General features: G+C 39.6%; 1 protein-coding gene across 1 annotated transcript in view; it reads left to right on the top strand.

Moving 5' to 3' along the window:
- Window positions 1-20942, top strand: part of scro (scarecrow) — a 46979-nt gene that overhangs the window by 11538 nt on the left and 14499 nt on the right. The window contains exons 2-3 of the mRNA XM_087344106.1: window positions 3327-3484; window positions 12470-12565. Of these exons, the coding sequence (XP_087200232.1) occupies window positions 3327-3484; window positions 12470-12565 (254 nt within the window). The remainder of the gene's footprint in view (window positions 1-3326; window positions 3485-12469; window positions 12566-20942) is intronic.

Raw genomic sequence — 20942 nt, 5'->3', positions numbered from 1 at the left:
TCCCCCCCTCCTGATAAAGAGAACACTCCATACGTTAACAAGCCGAGGCGGGTGGGAGGTAAAATTATACTTGATGATGATTATTCTGGTAGTAGAGGTCAATTTATTTTTCATGCTTCTCAGCCACAAGCTGAGTTGCTCTGAATCAGAAACCAACGCTTGAAGTGGTAGCAATTTCTTTTAAAATCGCCGTCTTTTGTGAAACTGTAACTATTCTTCATTTATACATAATATACAAGCTTATATACATATTCAGACATCAGACGTAGACAATTTAGGACAAGGGAAATCGTTGTGTCCATCTTATACGGACGGTAAGTGCCTACGTCATTTTAAGTATCCAATTTCACGTGTCATTATCACGTTAATGTGTTAATTTAGGAAATGGTACTGATTTTTCAAGACGCATTGTATCGTTGCCATTTTAATAAATAGTATATATTTTATATCTATATATGAATGATCTATGTGTTTTGGGGGTGATAAATCTTGTTTGAAAGTATGTTTAAATTAACTTCGCGTTGATGCAATAAGTTATACTGTAACTGATCACTATTTTGTAAATTTTATGTTAACTATTAACTGTCAATATGATTACAAATTATTTTGTATATGGTCTAAATATTTATATTGTATTGACCACTTATTGCCAATATCAAGAAATTAATGCAATATGCATTTTTATATCATTTATTTTACATTTTATTTTACTAAATATTTGGGAATAACTCTTGTTTAAATTAATTCATACGCTTTCACATGTAAACTCTGTCGGTTATATTAATGGTTTTAATTAAACTATCGGATTTTATACAATATTAAACAAAAGCGATGCGACCATTACATATTCCCGTATCCCTAAATTATAACGTAGGCGAATTCGTAGTGCAGGACAGGCATGGTGTGTAATGAGCAACTCTTTTAAAAAACTGATATTTCAGGTCTATTTCACACAAGCTAATAAAAGACTGGTATCCTCTGAAGAGCAGAACCAATGAGGAAAGAGTTTTTAATGATGTAGACCCACCAATCAGGTCCCCGTACCTCTTATTCCGCGTTCAACATCGACCCAATAATTCAACGGACGTGCGCGCCTGCTCAATGGCGCCTTCCCGGACAAATCCGGGACTTTCTTGCCACTGGTGCTCATGTCACGCGTTTTGGCGACAGGGACAATGATGATCATTGTGAACTAAAGACGCAGATGTGGCTTCCTCTAACGCGCTTTGTATTACGAATTTTTAGTCGTAAAGGCTGAGAGAGTTCAGCAAGGAATTAAACCTTTGAAGTCGAAGCTCATCTAAATGTTATTTAAGAATTCAGTCCGTACCGCAAAGAAAACACAACTATTCACCGTTACAAAGATAATCTTGTTGATGTTGTTCAAGGAAATAGTCCCCGTTTACAGTGGGAAACAAACGAAATTCATGAATACAAAATGAAGGATTACTGATTGTTGAAGCAATTACGACGGAAAAAAATAATGATTAAGACAATTATGAATAGTGATTTGATAAGGGTTTAGCTTGATGTACACTTTAAAGAATTTCAAATTCCAGAGCTTCGGTAGAAATTTTTGACTCCAACAAGAAGTTTAAGATAAAAATAATAAATAATAGAAAATAATTATTATGACTTTGTCACTGTTGCTGTGTTAAGCGATTATAGGCCTTATAGTGCGCATTAATGACCATAAAGCTACTGTCTCCTTTGTCTGGCTAAAAATTGTCATGACCTACACTGTTTTTTGATGTGTATAGTTTTTAGACGATTTTTACTGTCACACGTGGAAGTTTAGAGACATTTGGTCGGATCCCAGTTAAACCGTATGAAGCCGAAACTCGTCACAGTTCTTAAATAAAAGAAACACTACACTTTACTAACAAAAGTCAATTTCTTAACGCTATTTAAGGAAATACTCCCTATTTACATTGAAAATCGTACGAAATTCATAATATAAAATTCAGGTATTGATTATTGAAGCAGATGGTATATATTTTTGCCCCTGGCATTTAAGGGTTTCATATTAATTTTAGATAAAAGAGGACTTTCCCGCGTTTTCTAATAATGCTTTTTAATAGCCAAAGAATTACCCAGTCACTGAAAGTAACGACAGAGCTGTGAATCAGATATCCTGTGTTCTGGCATTTTGTTTTGCAGGCATGTGACATGAAAATCCAATGCATGCTGTGACAAAGAGGGCTTACGCTTTGCGCATTTACACTCTGAGTACTCTTCAATTAGATTGCCCTAGAAACTAATCAAGGAAGTTAATTGAATTGTTGATTAAATGCACAATTAGAAGTAATGCCAATTAAACTTCGGAAAATATTAAACTGGGTTGAATCTTTCCCTAATCGATATCGGGAAAACAAAGAATTTTTAAACCAAGAAATATCTTCTTCAGGAAGTGTAAAAATAAAACGAAACAAAGGACGATAATCGGGTAAAGTAATTTAGCTATTTAACTTAATTTTAGTACGAGAAACGAGATTGAAAATTAGTTACTTATTGTCAATAAAAATAAAGTTTAACGCAAACATAAGAAGAATATTAGCTTAGCGTACTTAAGTCTGAAATTAAAAACACAGTACTTCAAACAAACCTCGCCTAGAGAGGGATTACTTTTCTTTCAAAATTCTTAGCACTAGATAACATGACATATTTATAGTTACCAGTGTTCTTAGACTCAGGAAAATATAAACCACTTCATCATGCTTTCACACTCTGCCAAAAAACACACAATAACAATACCATGAATATGTCTCAGTGTGCCCTTTAGGAGATAATATTACTAAAATATTACGATGTAAAATATAAGAACGCATTTCAAAAACTGTGATCTCCGAATTGAACAATTCTACGCCTCTGTATTCCTAGTAAACGTGATTCTCGTTATACACGGGTGTTGCGTTCCTGCATATCAACGCATACAACAAAAACACAAACGAAGAGAAACGTATAATACTTGCCATTTTAATGTTAAACTGGTGATAAAATCTACACCACATTCTCTGATAAGCCTGGAAAAGGTTCGTCGCATGTCATAGGATTTTAAAAAATTGACCGCGGAAATTGATTCTCATGATACCAGAATAGAACCGCGTATAACGTAAGTCACTTGTACTTTGCACGTATCAAAACTCGCAAAACGTAGAATACGCGTCATGAATCCCATCGCCAGTCCACAAACCCGCCCTGTTCCTCGGTCTAAATGTCTCGGGGTGCCGAGTTCATGATCCCGCCGTGCTTTCAGCTTGCCGTTTGTATGTGTGTGTGTGTGTGTGTGTGTGTTCCTCGCTCATAAGCTCCAATTCTGTTCGCAGTTTCCCGCCTCATGGGATCATCCGCTACTGCAGGGATGAACATGAACATGGGAAATATGTCGGGTCTGTCCACGTGCAGCGTGACGGGAGACGCCAAACCCATGCAGTTCCCTCTGGCTCAGCGCCGGAAGCGACGCGTCCTCTTCACGCAAGCTCAGGTAAAGCACGCACGCAGGTCGAAGAGCGAAGCCCAAGTTGTCAAAATTTTACACCCCCCCCCCCCCCCCCCCGCATGTTGGCCCACGGAAGAAAAGGGAAGCTTTGAGGCTGTGTCCACTGCCTTACCTATCTAGTACAGACGTGACAATAAGAAATTCAATGGCACTGCAGATGAGGCATAAAATATGTCGAGCACTTCCGTTATTCAGCTTCTTAAAGCTCGTGTGACTAGACCTATGTGATGTTTGGGTATAAATATAGTACGTACGTATCATTACGTACTGTACATCAGCTGCACACAAGTCCACTTCTACGTAGCTTCAACCCCCAACTGGACGTAAACAGGCAGCAAAGTTCCCCCAGTCCCAACGGACAGACATTCTTTGGTTGACCAGCGCCCACTTGATGAGAGACGAGTAGGGCCTCGGTCAGCGTGGAAGCTTTGGAGCAAAAAAAAACCTGCCACTGCCGGGGATCGAACCCGGTGTTCCAGTCCTTAACTATGCATATTATGAGCTACCCCGGCTCCTAACCAATGATTTTAGGCGTCGTACAGGGAGAGATAAATGGCAAGAAGAATTTATGACATCTGACTTTCACGCGATGTCAGCGCGATAGCGCAGAAGATGGAGGCAGCAAGTACCTCTTAAACGTCAGTAAAGTACCAGAAAACATGGAGAAACAACACAGAAGACAGCCATATTCTGGGTAAACGAAGTTTCTTGTTAAAAAAATCCCTTCATTAATTAACACGTGCTGAAAAACAAAAAATTCTTAAGAATTTGCGTTAATAAAGGTTCTAAGACGGTCCGGTTGCATAAGTATACGAACCTGAAACGGCCATCTATCAACCAATAGAACGTAAAGTCTGAGTACTAACATCGTTTCACGTGTTTGTATGTCTTTAACTAATGTGTAGCCAGTACGCTTGGCCAATATGTTTTAGTAAAACAAACATACGTACGCGTCTGTGAAATTTACACTTGCAAACATAACCGCACATTATTACCAACATCATCATCGTGAAACACACATCTTAATTGCTCGTGCTTCTACTGCTGCCGTCTCTTTCTCTCTCAATCCAGTTGCTACGGCAGGGTTTCACAAATCGTGACTGCACACGAACTGACAAAAAATACTACGTACCTGGCCCAACAAATTCTCACGGAAATGTATTTTAACTTTCTACAACATACTTTACGGAAACACAGTTTTATGCCTTCTTTGCACAAAGTGCAAAGCGAGATACCATTATGGGCTGGTCGTGTCGGTCCGTCCGCCTGTCCAGTAGATTCAACTCGAGAACCACTGGATGGATTTGGATGAAATTTGTTATGGACGTTGTGCCATTCTGCACGACATCAAAATCGTGCTTCGGCCATCCTACGAACGGTGATGACAAATTGATGGATGAGGAAATTCGGAAGGTGGACACTAAAGTGCTCCGATCTAGTGACCAAAACGGGAACTATCGAACAGGGCGGATTTAACGCCTCCAAATGCACGTTGCAAAGAACGCACGAATTTATTATGTTTATTCCGGTACGAAATACACTTTCCAAACATGTTAATATGAAAACTAAAATCCTGAACTTATAACAGACTTAAGACTGTCATCTGACTTGGCAGACATGTCATTTTGATTTTCATTTGATTACACTTCAAATTCCCAGATAGAATTATTTATTCGCGAGGTAATTTTATTAACACCAAAATGCTCCAAAGCCTATATTTTGATAGGACTACTTGTGACAGGTCCCGTGACGTCCACCTCCCCTCCCCCCAAATTTGGGATGGCACTATTACAAGGCCAACCACGGAAAACATAGGTTAAATTCCAGGGCACTCAAACTAAGTTCCATTTGTTATAGCCTCCTTAAGCTATTAATACCGATTCACTTTAGACCACATAGGCTACAGGAACGCTATGGGGTAGATCTACAGGTTGGAACTCCTGCTTCTTAGTTGCCGTAGTCCATGTTCGAATCTCGACCCGTAGGCCGATTAATGTATCTGCACTCTTTGGTTGCATTTCTTAGTTCTTTCCTGCAAGTAACGCGGTAACATCTTGAAGCGTGTCTATATTCAACATTAAAATTTAGCGTCCTTTGAGACTGTAATCCTGCACTTTGGTATAATTGAAGTTGAAGTTAAATGTACAAAGAAACAGACAAGGCAGCTGAGTTACTAGCATTCCTGATTTTTGTTCTTTAAGGGGCGAAGACAGAAATTCGCACACAAAATTAGGGTGAAATATAATAATTGCTCATTTCATCCAGGCATATACCAGGACTGTCCTTAGGCCACGATCGATCACTTGAATTTTCATCTTGAATTATCGTTCATTATACTAGCCCACTGTTCTTTGAATTTGTTCAGCGTTTGATAAATTCGTTAAATAAACCAAGAAAAATCGACAACAAAATCCATTATGACAGAACTTACAACCCGAAAGTCGCGTGTATAAAGTTTGCACCGGTCTCCTATCCGGGGAATTTCGAGTTTTAAAGTAGCATTTGGTACAAGAATATGTTAAGTGTGATTTTAATAAGAGACTTAAAAGATTATTGATATTTGTATGGTGACATCTGCGAATTTAAGCCTGTTACTAACTCCAATTTCTTACACACTGTTCAGATCCCCTGTCAAGCAATCATCGGTGAGATCTGGGGTTTTCACGGCGGTGAAAATGACAATATTATCCTTCTAGGTTCTGGCGTCGTGTAGACAGATGCCAACATTTCGCGGAAACATACTGTCTCCATCTTCAAGGCTGAAGTAGCGATGTTAAGTGAAAGGGTTTTATCGCGAAATGTTGACATCTACGTACGTCAAAAACCCATAAAAACATCAAGTAATACACTATATTCTTTATTAGGTATCTGACAGTCGCTTAGTTAGTTCAATAAATTATCCGCCGTCTATGGGACTTGAAGGTTCATTACCATGTTCACAAAAGCTCGCCACGTGTCATATCTACTAATCAAGACTGAAATGAATGGAATCCCCGATACTCGTATTGCGAGGAACAATTACTGAGGCCTGCCTGGACTGCAGTTTGTAAATCCCTAACGCATAGTAGCGGCATTGCTAGTTGTGTATGCAGCTACCGTACGGCGGTTAGGCTACCACTCCAACAAGTAAACTCATCCATAAGTGTAAACACAGCACCAAGCAGTAGTGACTTTCTGCCCATGTAAATATACGAAAGCACGCACCATACTTAGTGGAAGTCAAACACCAGTCTAATACTACTATATAGGCTTATAATAGCGAGTACTATTGCTTTGGGGCTAAGCAACAGCTGGGATTAAATTGCACAGACGTAGAACAATGCATTGCAGTTCCCACACTTGCTAATACAGCCTGTACTCTAGTCGAGGTTTCTGCAAAGTCACTCCAAGATCCGGTAGGAGCTTGTGTCTTCAACTGTAATTAAGTTTTTAACTTGGTCTTCCTCTGTCACCAAACATACATCCGAGTTACTGATTGTTGTCTTATGCGACGTTGAACTGTGCTCGGCGTGGGTTTCTCATCGTCCTGAAGGTAGCAAGCGCCTCTGAAACGTCTAAAACTCCTTTTTTAAGGGGGGGAGTGTTAAAACGGGACACAAGTATTGTTGACAACAATGCAGTATCAATTAACAGATAGAGCACACTGGCGTGCCGATAATGCAAGGAACAATCACACAATTTCCCTTTCTTCCTGGACTCCTGCTTAAACGTTGGGACAACTTCAGCTTGACGTATAAATATATTTGTATCTGTGTGTGTATAAATATAATAGGAATTCTGGTTAAATACGCAAAGCCACGTATTATAAGACTGTTGTGGCATTTCGCTGTAAAAGACTGCGTAATAGATTACGGTTTCCTACGCATTTCCGTGTCTGTTATGGCCGTCAACATTTAAAAAGTGTGTAGGGGCATTGGCTTTCATCTTGTTGTTAATTACCCCTCGAGAATAATTTGGCATATGACAAAAGTTAATGAGCTGGTAAGCTAAATAATTCTGAACAATCTCAATTTAATTTTTTTTTCTATTTCATATAGACTGTTTTTGTTTAACCTTCTGTAACCAAAGCTTGTAAAAATAAAATTTTCAAATCCAGTTCGTGCCTCAAAGAAAACACGGCACCTGTCCATTTCAAAAATCGATTATTTAATATTATTTAAGAAAATAATCGCTGTTTATTCTGAGAATCATACAAAACTCTTAAATACACTCTGTTGGCAAAATTCAAAGTTACTCAATGTTAAAGCAGCGGTTTTAAAAAGTTTTAAAAAGTTAAATAAATGTGAATAGTAATTTTTATTTATTGGCTAAACTTAAGAGGTGGCAGCTGCAAATAGATTACGATTCACTAACGAGTGAGAACAACAATATGAAAATTATTTATGCGAAGACGCTACTGGGCGACAATAGAACGAAACCACGTGAAAATGTCGAGAAATTTCATGTAACGGGGGACTGACGTTTAATACGTTTTTGTTTCCTGGCAGTTGATAGGATGGCGCGGGTCCATGAATTTGCTGTGAGCGGTGAGATGGCTAGTTCCGCGTTCCCCTTCTGATTTACAGCAATGAATATTCTTAAAATACACTGAAAATAACCGGAATGAGACTGAGACAGAGGATTAGTCTGGTGGCAACTGAGAGGTGTCCCGTTTCAGCCGCATTTCTCTGGGAAACAGTCACCCCATTTGAAATACAGACGCTGGAAGACATCGATCGATGTTCCGGCCTGCATGAGGTTGTATTCGGGTTGTACTGCACCGGAGTGCGATCGAGAGGTAAGGCACGGTTGGCGGGTCGGTCTCACGGGAAGACAGATCGCCGATAGGGCATGCTCCGGCGTTGACGGGCGATAAGGCACGACCTCGGGCGGGCAGAACGACGACCAAGACCCAGGACAAACGAGATGCTCTCTGAATCTTACTTGCGATGGTCTTACATTAATATTCAGTTTGTTTCGGACTTTATTTGTCGTTTGTTTTTAAATAATCTTAAACCGCAAAAATCACTACGCTTCAAAAGATGGGTCTTAGTTTGACCACATATAAAAGGATAGGATCTAACGAAATAGGTGTCTGGGCCTTTTACCTAACGCCGAAGAAAAATCCATCCTTCTAAACGTGGTGATTATTAAGGTTTCGAGATACAAGAGAAATTAAATTCGTTCGTGTCTGCCTAATTCTTCTGTACAATCTCGCATTAAACGTGTTTCCTCGCCGTCTTTTCCAACGGAATATTAAAATAACACTACACGCCGATGCCGATACCTTGAGACAGATACAACACGCAATTCTCCCCTCCGACAGATCGAGATTTATATCGACGAGCTAAGAGATGCTGACGCGTGCACAGTTTTGAGTCACTTATATAAAGATGATGTGAAGGAAGTCAGGCCCGTCCAGGGGTAGTTGCAACGGGTTCGCGAAAATCCCTTGTTAATATTTGACTAATTATTCGTTTTGTTGTTATCGGTGCAGAAAATATAAAATTTCCTATAAACCAGTATAAAAATATCGATACACATACGTCTATATATCAATACGTCTTGCCCATCACTAGTTCGAAGTGTCAAAACGGAAACGAAAAATAAATTGTAGTTTTAGGATACTTACGACCGACGTTAGCTCCATCAGAGTTTTTAAATAACACGTGGCTAACTTCATGAAGCAGTGTCCTTTAGATGTTGTTAACCTTGTTAGCTTAGTGGGTCTTGACATTTTTATTCTATTATGGAATCCGAAGGTTCATTACTTACTGTATTCAAGAAAACCCGTACTTGGCTCCTGTCAGAGCAGAATAAATGTTGTCCATACAATCAGAAGTTACATATCTTTGAGTTAAATTGAAATAATATCCCTCCATCTTATAAAGAAGTGTTTACATTGCATTAAGTATACACATCACTAAAATATGTAACTTTTATTTGAAACAAATTTCATGATTGTGTTTATTTATTGAAATACAAAGGACTATCAGTCCATCTAATGTCTCGATTTTGTGTCAGATCCGTAAATTAAACTTCCCTGCAGAATTTTTCTGCCAGATTTTATAACATTTTCTCAGCACCTGGCAAAATTCTTTGCATGGGGGATCAGCCTGTTACAAGGCGAATACAGCACAGTAAGACGCTTGTGACACATCCATGTCTCAGGTGGGATACGAACTCCTGCCTGATCTACCCGAATACAAACCTATTTTTGTTTCGCTACACCACAGTGCTGCAGCCAGCTGTGGATGCGTTAGGCAATTCATGGACCCGTTGAAACGAAGTCCTTTAACCGGAAGAAGTGGACGGATCACTGACTCATTACAAAAATATTACAGTGTAAGTCTGCTGGAACCAAAATACCTTGGACGTTTTCTTGCTCGTAACATTTTTAAGTAAATTGCAATATGTAATCTGGTGATTATTGGATAAACAGACTAAAATTCCATACACGTTCAATGTACATGTCAAAGATTTTAAGTCTGTGAGAGGAAATTTCTAAATATGCCGCATACTTTCAGATACTCATCAAATATCCACTATAAACACACACGATGGAAGTCAAAGACATGGGTAAGGAAGATAAGACTGAAGAAAGCAAACAAACCACAAAACACAACTCGTCACTGAGGAGCTAATAGAAGCAGCGTATATTTAGTTTCTTAACAAAATCCAGCAAGAAAACCAATTAGTAATGTGAACCATAAAACAAGGAAAGAGGCATTCAAGTTGAAATGTGGCGTGTTTGCAGCGCACGTCATCATGAGGCACTTGGGACGTACCGCACGCCAGTTGCAAGAACACACAAAGAAAAATATTTCCTCTCTCAAGAAAATTTTAACCGGGCTTGTTTTCTTACGCTAATGGCAACAAATACCAATTACGAACTTCAAGATTCAAAATAAGGGACTATTAATTTGCATCATTTAAGAAGTCGAATGTTGTCTATGTACTGAAAAAATTAATATGTATAATGCACGCATTGCTCCGTTAATAGTCACGTAATTAATAATAATAACAAATGGAATCTTTGAACACATACTACACAGACTGTAGAAACCCGTAATTCAGTATGACATTTACTTCTTATGAAATATTAAAAAATGACATGATAATTTAGACTCTTATAGATCTACACTATAGGTTTTAAAGTTTATTTTTATTTAGTATTTCAGTCACAAAATTGTTGTTGCGATTAAATTACATTACCACCAAGAGAAATATCTTTAAGCCAATGCAATGTAATCTTCTGCATATTTCGTTAAATTATTAAGCATACTCAAGAGAAGGGACAGGAGAAACACACTGTGAATCAGCTACGATTGATTTCACATATACTACAGATGCAGGCTTTTGAAAGTGACACGTTGAAACAAAAGACCGTTCACTCACCCATGATCTGCTTAGTGTATGTAAAAGTAAAGTAAAGTTTGTCCCACTATACGCCATGTAGGCGTTTGGGGTGAGTGGAGGTATAGCTCCTCTCTTCCTTGACCTCGGCACTAGATGGGGGTGAGTGGTCAGCATCACGCCCCGGCCGGCTTTACCCCCGGGAAAGGACCCCGGTACCCGTTGTAGAGGAGGCTGGGTGGGCCCCAGAGCCGGTCTGGACGCAGAGGCTAGAGGAAAAATCCTCTGCCCCCCCGTCGGGGATCGAACCCCGGTCGTCCAGCCCGTAGCTAGTCACTATACTGACTGAGCTATCCCGGCTCATGCTTAGTGTATGTACGTCTATAAAACCCAGCAAAAGAACGTTTATACAAAAAATATTCAATCAAAGTAATATATCCCCGGCCAGGATTCGAACCAAAAGTCTGTCCGACCTGGTCCAGACTCGTTATCGGCTTTCAATCAGTGAGGGACACTTCGTTTTAGCTAAACGTTACTTGCGTAAGCACCACAAACCGTCAATCCATTTCTTTAAAAAAAAAAGTAAAAAAGTAAACGCAAACACGTTCTGCTTTACGATCAGCTGATGTGGAGTGCATATTTTGTATATCTCACGAGGTCTCTTTAGAATCTTTCTCTGCGATTTGATAAGAGCTCTCTAAAATAAGAGCAGAATCGATAGTTTCCGTGCCGCGATGGTTCTCCAGAGGAAGGAAGTCGGATAGACCCTCAACGGCGCAGGTTCAAGCGAAGGGACCCGTAAGGCCACTACCACGTATCATCATTAAATGCCAATTCTGCAACACTGTATCAAATAAAGTGTTTACTATGAAAATATATGAGGGCTGGTAGCCTGTCCAAACTGCTGTTTAAACGCCCGTATTAATAATGATATAAAATAATTTAATTCGATTATTTACGTCCTTTAAAACAACCAAATAAAGTAAATTACAACCAAGAACTAAAAAAACAAAAACCATACGACAGGGTATTCCAAAAATAAATAATATTGTCTAAAATAAAACGACAAAAATTTACAACAATATGAAGCCCACAGATTATGTACAAAGTAAAGACAAAAACATTAGTCACAAGTGACATTCTAAGATGTCCTTAAGTGAAGTTCTTTAGATGTCTACGTCCTTGAAAATAGCATTGGCATAAGAAACATATCTAGATCTCGGAATGGCCTTAAAATTCTCATCACAAATCAACATTTAACCCATTAAAGGCGTTGAAGCTAGTCTAATATTAAAGACTATAGTCTTTACCGCAAAGAAAACACTTCACTCCACCGTTACAAAGATTTACTAGTTAATGTTGTTAAGGTTGTGAACCATGACAGCGTCTTACTAAGATTTTAGCTTAGCTCAGATAAAATAGTTCTTTGGAAAGCAATGTGAAGTATTAACCCAGATTAAACCGGCTTAAGAGAGGATCCAATGACTGGTATTGTTATTAGGTGATAAATATCACGGTTACGTAAGTAAGCGTATCAGCGAATTTCTAACCAACTGAGTGAGTATCAAGTTTTCTAATATGGAGTTGAATGACATATTTCAGAGAGTTCACGATGCGGTGTCTTGTTCCTCGCAGGTTTACGAGTTGGAGCGACGGTTCAAACAACAGAAGTACCTGTCTGCCCCTGAGAGGGAGCACCTCGCGAGCCTCATCCACCTGACGCCGACGCAGGTAAGCGCTCGCGTTCAGCTCTTCAACTGTCTCACATCCCACAATGACACCACCAATCGACAGATATCGGCGTACAACATTCGCCCCACGACTTCTGCTGTGGGCGTACAAATTTTGTCTAAATCCGTTCAATAACGTCACAGATAAAACATGCCAACGGAGATACGGAAGGGCAGAAAAATGCGCTTATTTAAAACGCTTTCTGCATAGGATTCATAAATGTGAGGTTAGGTCAGAATCAGGATATCGTAGATCCACATACTGAACAGACATAACAAAAATCTAGATAAAGTTTTGTAGTGTTCGGTCCTGCCGTTGGGAATGCAGAGAATTAACCCTTCGCGAGGGCAATCCGTTCTACAGAGTTACAATCACGATAAGAATTGCAGTCCGTAAGAGCGGACAACATAAACAAAAAAATTATTACTGCTTTTACCTGGACAGACGGACTTTTCAGTCTCGTTAGCCGACCTTCAGACCGACAATCTAACCCGGCTGATTTTAAACGCAAACAACACAGCTGGCCACTGAAATGCGATGTTCAATTACTGATTTTAAAACAGACTACCGCCGCATCATTCACTATCATCCCAACATATCTAATATGACTTCGCATGAATTCAACAGTTGATACAGAATCATCATACAACTAACAAATAAACAGTCCAATATCTGTAGAAACGAAAGGCTTTTATACACTGCTTAATTTGAGAGTGCTGATTGCTGGTTTACTTGCCAGAAACAAAAATGTAATGGCGGCAGACACGCTTTGTCACCATGGTAACAGACAACTATAGGATTAATGAGACATAATGCGCTAATGTGAGATTGAAAGGCTCAAAGCGATTATTACAGTCACGTAAATGAGGCGTTTAAATCCTGTAACTCATCCTGAAAGCTAACTGAATCGATTACAAGCGACGTAAATGACAAACAGGCAGGCGTGAATGTGAAGCAGATTACACCGACGTGGGAGAACTACAGTTGAATTTTTTTGACGTGGCCACTGAGCAGAGCGTGAGGGGAAGAGAGTGGAAGAGTGGTGGGAATTGAAATTCTAGATGCAGTGGGGGTTAATAGCTAAGTTGTAACTGAACTAACTCACAGACCCTTCAACTCCTTAGTGGATTCTTCCAAATCTACTGCGCATCGTGTTTACAGCGGCCATGCCTAATAAATTGAACTGTACTTTCCAGGTACAGAGATAACGTCAGATTTGTATATTTATGCGATATTCTACGAAAGGTAAAATGTCATTTAATGTAATTGGCAGCCCTCGTTCAAGAATGACCACAAGCGTTATATCAAACGTCTGGTAGAATACAGAAACACTGCAGATTAAAAAATTCCCTGCGTTTATGGCACGTAACGAACCATCATCACGTTGAACCCACTGCACATACCTCAAACACCCTCGCAGAAATATAGACGCTTAAAATGCGACTTGCAAAATCCGAAGAAGTTTCTTGAAACATCCAAGACCACATAAGGGATCGTAAAACAGGTCGTGAAAGTAACATAGATTGAAATGTCTCTGGATCAGTTGTAGTATTTTATGACCGTCGATTTGATTTGTGGAGCAAAAACGACGCTTCATCAACTGCAGAGAGCAGTGATATCAAATTAGATAAGAAGACGTAAGGTGAAATGCTACTATAGGTTTACTAAAAGTTTCACATCATCAGGGAGATTACGAAGGCAGCAAGCACCACTGAGACATCGTTTTTGCTACCGTAAGAAACTTTTAAGGAAATAATGAAGACACAACCGACGTCATTATATCTGCTGATCAGGACGCCGGTAACAAACATTAAGAAGTGCCTCTGGATTTTGGCACAGCGTCTTGAACACGCACAGGGGATCAAGTCGGCGAGTGTTCCCGTTGCACACTAAGCCAACTTCACGAACGGACACAACCACTGGATGCGAGGCTTAGAAACCCGTCACCAGTCACTTTACAGACAACTGTCTCTGCTCAAATTAAACTATGTGACGCACCAATCACTTTCACGAACACAAAGCGATATAAAACAAGCAATAAACGCCATCTGCAGAAATCCAGATAACTACGTTAATTTCTTTCTCCCTGAGCAAGGAGCGAGGAACGTTAAACCTACGCGTAGTTAATGACGTCATCTGAGCAGACACCTGCAAGCCACTGTCACTGTATTTGAAGAGAAAACGCGTGCTGATTGAATGGCGGTTTTGAAGCCCTCGTCTCTCTTAATTGTCGTTTGGCTGCATAATTCATCAGTCGATTATCGATCATACAAAACTCGATAGACGTACAGGAGCGCGGTGACAGTTCTGCACACTACAGATGCAAACACGAAATAATTATTTCACAATAGACCAAGGATGGCTAACATTTTCGCTGCATGACGTCAAATTTATGTTCGAAGTTACTAACCAACAAGAACTGGTACAAACTGTTCTCTCTGAAATACTAGATTTAATAAATATCTGACATTAATTTTTTGGGTTGAAGTCCTGAGTATGCAAGCATCTCTGAAACGTCGGTAAACTTCTACCAGTCTACACGGCTACGAAATCTTGCTCCAGAGACCTCAAGGCAATAGGATACCTAAAGCATACATGTGAGAACAATATTAAAATGAATCTTATAAATATGGCGTGAGGTTGGTTACTAAATTTAAATAAATCAGGATAGTGTTTAAAGTAATGAATCTTTGTGTTTACTTCTGACTCTTTAAATAACTATTATTATTTTTTAAAAAAAGATTCTGCACAGTGAATTTGGTTACGTCAATTACAATTTCTCAAAAATAAATTTCTTGAGGTCTGTCATTGTCATGAAATTTTACGTTATGTTATGCAGCCCTTCTGCAGGAATAATTTGTATGAATAAGATAATTACTTCAACTTCCGTCTACTGCCAAATCCGAAATCATTAACCAATTAAAACCCTCCTCCATCAACCGTGGTTGGCTTAGTGACGATTCATCGTGTTTAGGAAACGGAAACATCCAATCACAAGATACGAACCCTCGTCATAAAGAAGCCAATTGTAGATGCTGCATTGTTTCCTCGCAAGTAACATTCAATTACAGTAATTGGGCGCATGCGATGCTGCTTCCCCTGCACTGGCGTCTCTCTCTTGCACTAGTCATCAAGGGAAGCACGGAGGTCAATATTTATCTATCCAATTTTATCGGACTCCGCGAAGGAAATGCCGCCTAGGAAAAACAAGGATACCCGCGTCTATTCCATCTGGAGAAATCCCCCCCACACTCAACAACGAAACATGTCTGTCTCTCGAGGACCCTGCACAGAAAACCCAAAAACGTTCGCAACTGGATGTCTCGATAATTTAATTCTTCTCCCAGGGAATATTCATACTAAGTATAACGTAGCGTTTTAACAAATAAATTACAATTGACAGATTTCTAGCCACGGATTTACAGCCATCGGACGCCTGCGTGGGTCAGCAATACCAAGGCTTAAGATTTTCTTCTTAGTAAAAACATTACATTAGATGTAGACGTTACTACCGTAAAAGAAGATGATTTGACACGGAAATAAATCGTCATTAAACCAATACTACAAAACTATCACCATAATTATCATCAGGGTTTGGACCCTAGGGTCTATTCTGTCCCTCTACTGAACAGCTTGGCACTGCTAACGAAAATCCCGGTGTCCAATAGAAATCACTCATCTTGTTGTATATAATCCGTTGACTGTTAAGAAATGCATTCTTGTTACAAACTTCCGAAATCAGAGGCACGGAAAAGTCTTTGGAATTTCAAAATGTGTTGGCAAACCCTCTGTGTGTAGTTGATGCACTGTGAATAAATCCATTAATCATCCATAAAATATTCTGTCTTCGTCATTTTGATACAGTTCATTTCTCACTTCTGGCCTCCCCCCATGCGACACAAAATGGAGACACGTCCACTTGAAGTTTGTGAACGCTTTGTTATTTGAAAGTGTATTTTATTCACTTCATCCGCAGGTTCACAGATGTGTGATTGGTATGTCGTATTATCTCCTGCTGTAGTTTTATACAGAGCTCCACAAGTCGTGATGCTGAAGGGCCGACCAAAATCTACCGCTATTTAAAGCTCGTGAACAGGTCGAGGCGACACACGATTAAATCAGAACCGAAGCAGCAGAGATGTGTTTCCTGAAAAAGCGCCTGGATACTAACTCATCAATCACAATTGGCGCACAAAAGCAGTAAATGCAAATATCTGACAATAACAGACTACACAAATAAAGAACATGAGTTATAGCGACTGGTACATTGATGTAGAATGGGTAATTCTCGAAACAAGCTAATAACTTATGAAGGAAAACAGACGACGCGCATGTATGGATGCGTTGGAGATATTGGGTTTAACACATTCGTGGCCGACGTTACTCAAAATAAGTAAAATTGTTCCTTCTGAATTTGTCCATTATCTTTGATTATAAGACCAATACTAAAGTGTTTCGGAAGCTACATTTTTCTTCAGTCTTCAGGTAAGAAAGGATAACAAGAGGTTAGAAAGCCTATCTGTTGAGTCCTCTGGCCCAGTTTGCGACTAGCTCAACCAGGGAACATACAGGTTTTCTGTTCTCTTTTTACCTGAAGATGGAAGCAGAATCCAGCTTCCGAAACATTGATATCTTATAACTTAAGACGATGACAAAGTCCAAACCAATTACACTTTTCTAGAAGAGTTTACAGATTTTAAAGAGACAAACGTTTTTAATATTTTTCGCAAATAGGCCTACAGGATACTTTAAATTCATGTGTGATAATCAGCTGTGTTTATATTCAACCTTTTAATTTGTCTTCCTACTCACCGCTGTGAAAACCTCAAATCCTACATGATGAAGACGTTTCTTTTATAATGTCTATAGTTCTTAATTTATTCATTTTATTTTCACCTATTGCCCTTATGAATTTCTGTCCGCTAGCTGTAATCTATCGCCGTTTTCCCAAACATCGCCACCATAGAAACCTCTTGAAGGGTCTGGGATTTATAGTATTTTACTTTTATATCTGACCATTTTTCGTAGCGAAGGCCTACGATTTATTACTTGTAATTAAATCTGTATAGGCCTATGAGATCTCCTCAGATTAAAATTGATCTCGGAGTAACAGGGTATGAGACGGACTGGATCCGTCTAGCACACCCAACAGTGATAGTATCTTTGCATCTGTGCCTTTATTAATCTTAAATTTCTTTAATTATATGAGCGAGTGTTAGCTGCTCAAAATTGATTCTGCTCGATGGATCAACAGCTGACCGCCACAGTAATATTTAAATTTACTTCCATAATTTCGTTATCAGTGATCGACTTTAAACGCACTTACCATTATTTTATTTTTATTTTACATTTTCAGTGATGTTACTTGTGGAAAATAAAGGCTTCGGCTGTAAAGACTGGCTACCCCTGTCGCGGCATGATGTCTGATATTAAAATGGTCGCCCCCAGCTGATACGCATGCCTAGTAGCAGAGCAAACCGTTTGGTTCATCTCAAGTACCATTTTGAAGCACGTTCCAATCTGAGGTGAATCTGCTTGGGCAAGACGAACAATGTAGCAACGCCGTCACAAGCCCCCCCCCCCCCCACATATAAAGAATCGACAATAAAAACTCCAGTAATTTTTTTACAGAAGACTACGACATTCAATGAGTGTACGATGTGAGAATACAGTGGCTCGTATATTCAGAATGTTGGAGGGAGCATTGTTGGGTTAAGCGATTGTTGGCTTCGTTTTTATGGTAGGGGAAAGGGTGGCTGTGTTCGTGGTGGTGGTGGTGGTGGTTATTCGTAAATGCAAAATTGGTTCTAGGAGGGGGAGGACAGATGGCGTTGGTGTATGGGCGGTCTGGGGGTTGTATACAGATTGCTCTGAAGACTAGGTGGAATGGGAATGATTCCGGGTGGGAGGCAGGGGGAGGTTAGTTATGTAGTTGCCCTCACATCATCAACTCCTCCTTCCAACCCCCGTCACTCCCCATTTTGCTCGGAGTAAGTATGAATGCAAGCAACTCAAAAGCTCAGGGTTCGGGTTGAATAGAAGAACGCAACCAGCATCACAGAAAGGAAGTAGTTTCACTCAACGGGGGAGCGATCATCAAAGTTTCATGGTCCCCCCATGTTTTGATAGCTGACGCCCCCGAATTACTGAACCCGTAATTTTCTCTCTGGGTGACTCGGTACAAACCTCAGTCCTGGTTGCTATCTTAAAAACAGTATATTCATAAAGAAGCGATGCGGTTATAATTTAGTCTACTCTTAGGGCCACTGAAACACCAAATTGGTACGTGTCATGCAGTCCACAGGTTGTTACCTCTTCACAATGCTTTTAGAGAATAAGACTCTTTGTCCACAGAGACCATTTCTGTGTTCATTTATTTCTCGGAATAAGCAAATAATATTTCTTTCGTAGCTCTAAACGTTAATGTCTGTTTTCAAGTAGCGATATTGGCAGATTGTCTAAGGACGCCGTCAGTTTTACAAATAGAGGGCATCATGTCTGAATGGCTAAACCCATATGCATAATAGAAGATATTTAGTATGAGAATACGAAAAAAGTGGGATGTAAATCATGCCAGAAGGTCGTAATGCTGAAGATTCTCTGCACAGAGTCACTAACAATTACATTTGGTCGTATAAATACAAATAAAGCGCATTTTCCAATACCAAATAAGCGCATGCATTGTTAATATGACTTTCGGGCACGATGACCTTGAAATGTAGAAAATATAGGCTATACGTTTTTGAGGCTATCTGTCTTCTCCCTCGGGCACCAGAATAAAGTGAGTGGCCTACGCGTTCCTTGACTCAAATACCACACACCCACGTACCGAAACGTCCATCAGAATCGTGATTGAATAAATATCGGGTACAGGTCATAGTGTTCTATTACTTTACAAGGAATGGTCTTTGGGTTTGAGACTGCGTTATCGTGAAGATGACTGTTTTCTGGGTTCTTGCACTGTGTAGTCTAGAAACGTTTACCGACGTTTCAGAGGTTCACCACATCAGTAAAACTATCATACTATACTACAGCACAATAACCCAGAAGACAGCCATCTTCGGACTCCCCGCCGTGAGAACCTCAAACCTCGCCTCTATAACTGTGTTCTGATTGCTACCATAGCCAGCAATAGGAATAAGATTCCTTCTGGAACTTTTCAATAAGTGTCAAGTTCGCGTAAGTATACAACGCAGACTTATCTCACAAGAAGGGCTGTTCACGCTCAGGATATAGAACGCGGCGTTCGTGTTCGACTGTCACATGCGATGAAACGACTGGCGATTTACAGAGCAGAGGAACGTAATTACTGGCCAATGAGATATAAATAATACAGTAGGGATGTGTATTTAATGAAGTGGTTCTAATTGGGCTCCAATCCTCACGTCCTGCTGTGAAACGAATCTCACTTCCCCTAGTCTGGCCAATCCTTTAAGAAATAAGTAAATGTTCCACTTGCTTCAACTATCAGCATCTCTTCATTTTGTATCTATGGGTTTCGTGTGCTTCTCGCTGTAAACAGCGACTAATAAAATTATAATAATTACGTCAGATGTTGTTAGCGTACAGAATTCCTTTTTTATTTGGTAAGTCTGGCAATTTATACTTCCGGTTTGAATGTGTAAGATGTTGGGTGTGGTATTGTATTAACAAAATTAAACAAAGCTATTCGTCGTATTACGTGTTTTAATACTTTCCTCCCGTTTTCGCTTTTTAATACATTTATTTTTGTACGACTATCAAGTTGTAAGGCAGATAAGAGGTAGGAAGTGCCCCGATATTATAATTTGGCCAGCACCATTGGCTACAAGCCGTTCTGTTTCCACCCCTTCTTGGTTTTATCCGTTACAAGAAGGCCTATTTAGGCCTATTTTGTTAAATCTAGCTATTTATTATTTGCATAGGACTGTCTCTCAGAGAAAGACCTGCATTTTTGTTACGATTATAACTCGTTTATTATCATAACAAGTTTAGTATTAGCCTATATTTTTTGTTAGTAGTGGGTGTTCTGTGTAGATGTTGTTTCTATCTTAATATTAATGCATGGACGCAAATGTGATTCTTTGCTACACGCGTATTATAAAGTATTTTTAAAGAGAGAAGATGCATCTAAAAGGACGTGCGAATGAGTGTTTTTAATAATTCCACACACTAGTACCAGCTATTTGCAAACGTCCTCAGACACTGGTCTTTACAGTTAAGGGGGAGGAGGCGTGGTGGGTGGCTCTCATACTGAGACTTTTGTTGTAACAAACCAAGGCACAGAGACATAACTTATGCATACAAGTGGACCTGCATTCAAGCTCCTGCCTGCTTCTTGTCCCTGTCCCTGAATGACACCTTCATTGATGCACTAATGAAAAACCATCATGATCGT

Source organism: Zootermopsis nevadensis, unplaced genomic scaffold (assembly GCF_977971745.1).
Source record: "Zootermopsis nevadensis isolate Lab colony 2312 unplaced genomic scaffold, Znev_1.0 Znev_ptg000007l, whole genome shotgun sequence".
Lineage (NCBI taxonomy): Eukaryota > Metazoa > Arthropoda > Insecta > Blattodea > Termopsidae > Zootermopsis > Zootermopsis nevadensis.
This window is presented reverse-complemented; position numbering and strand designations above follow the sequence as displayed.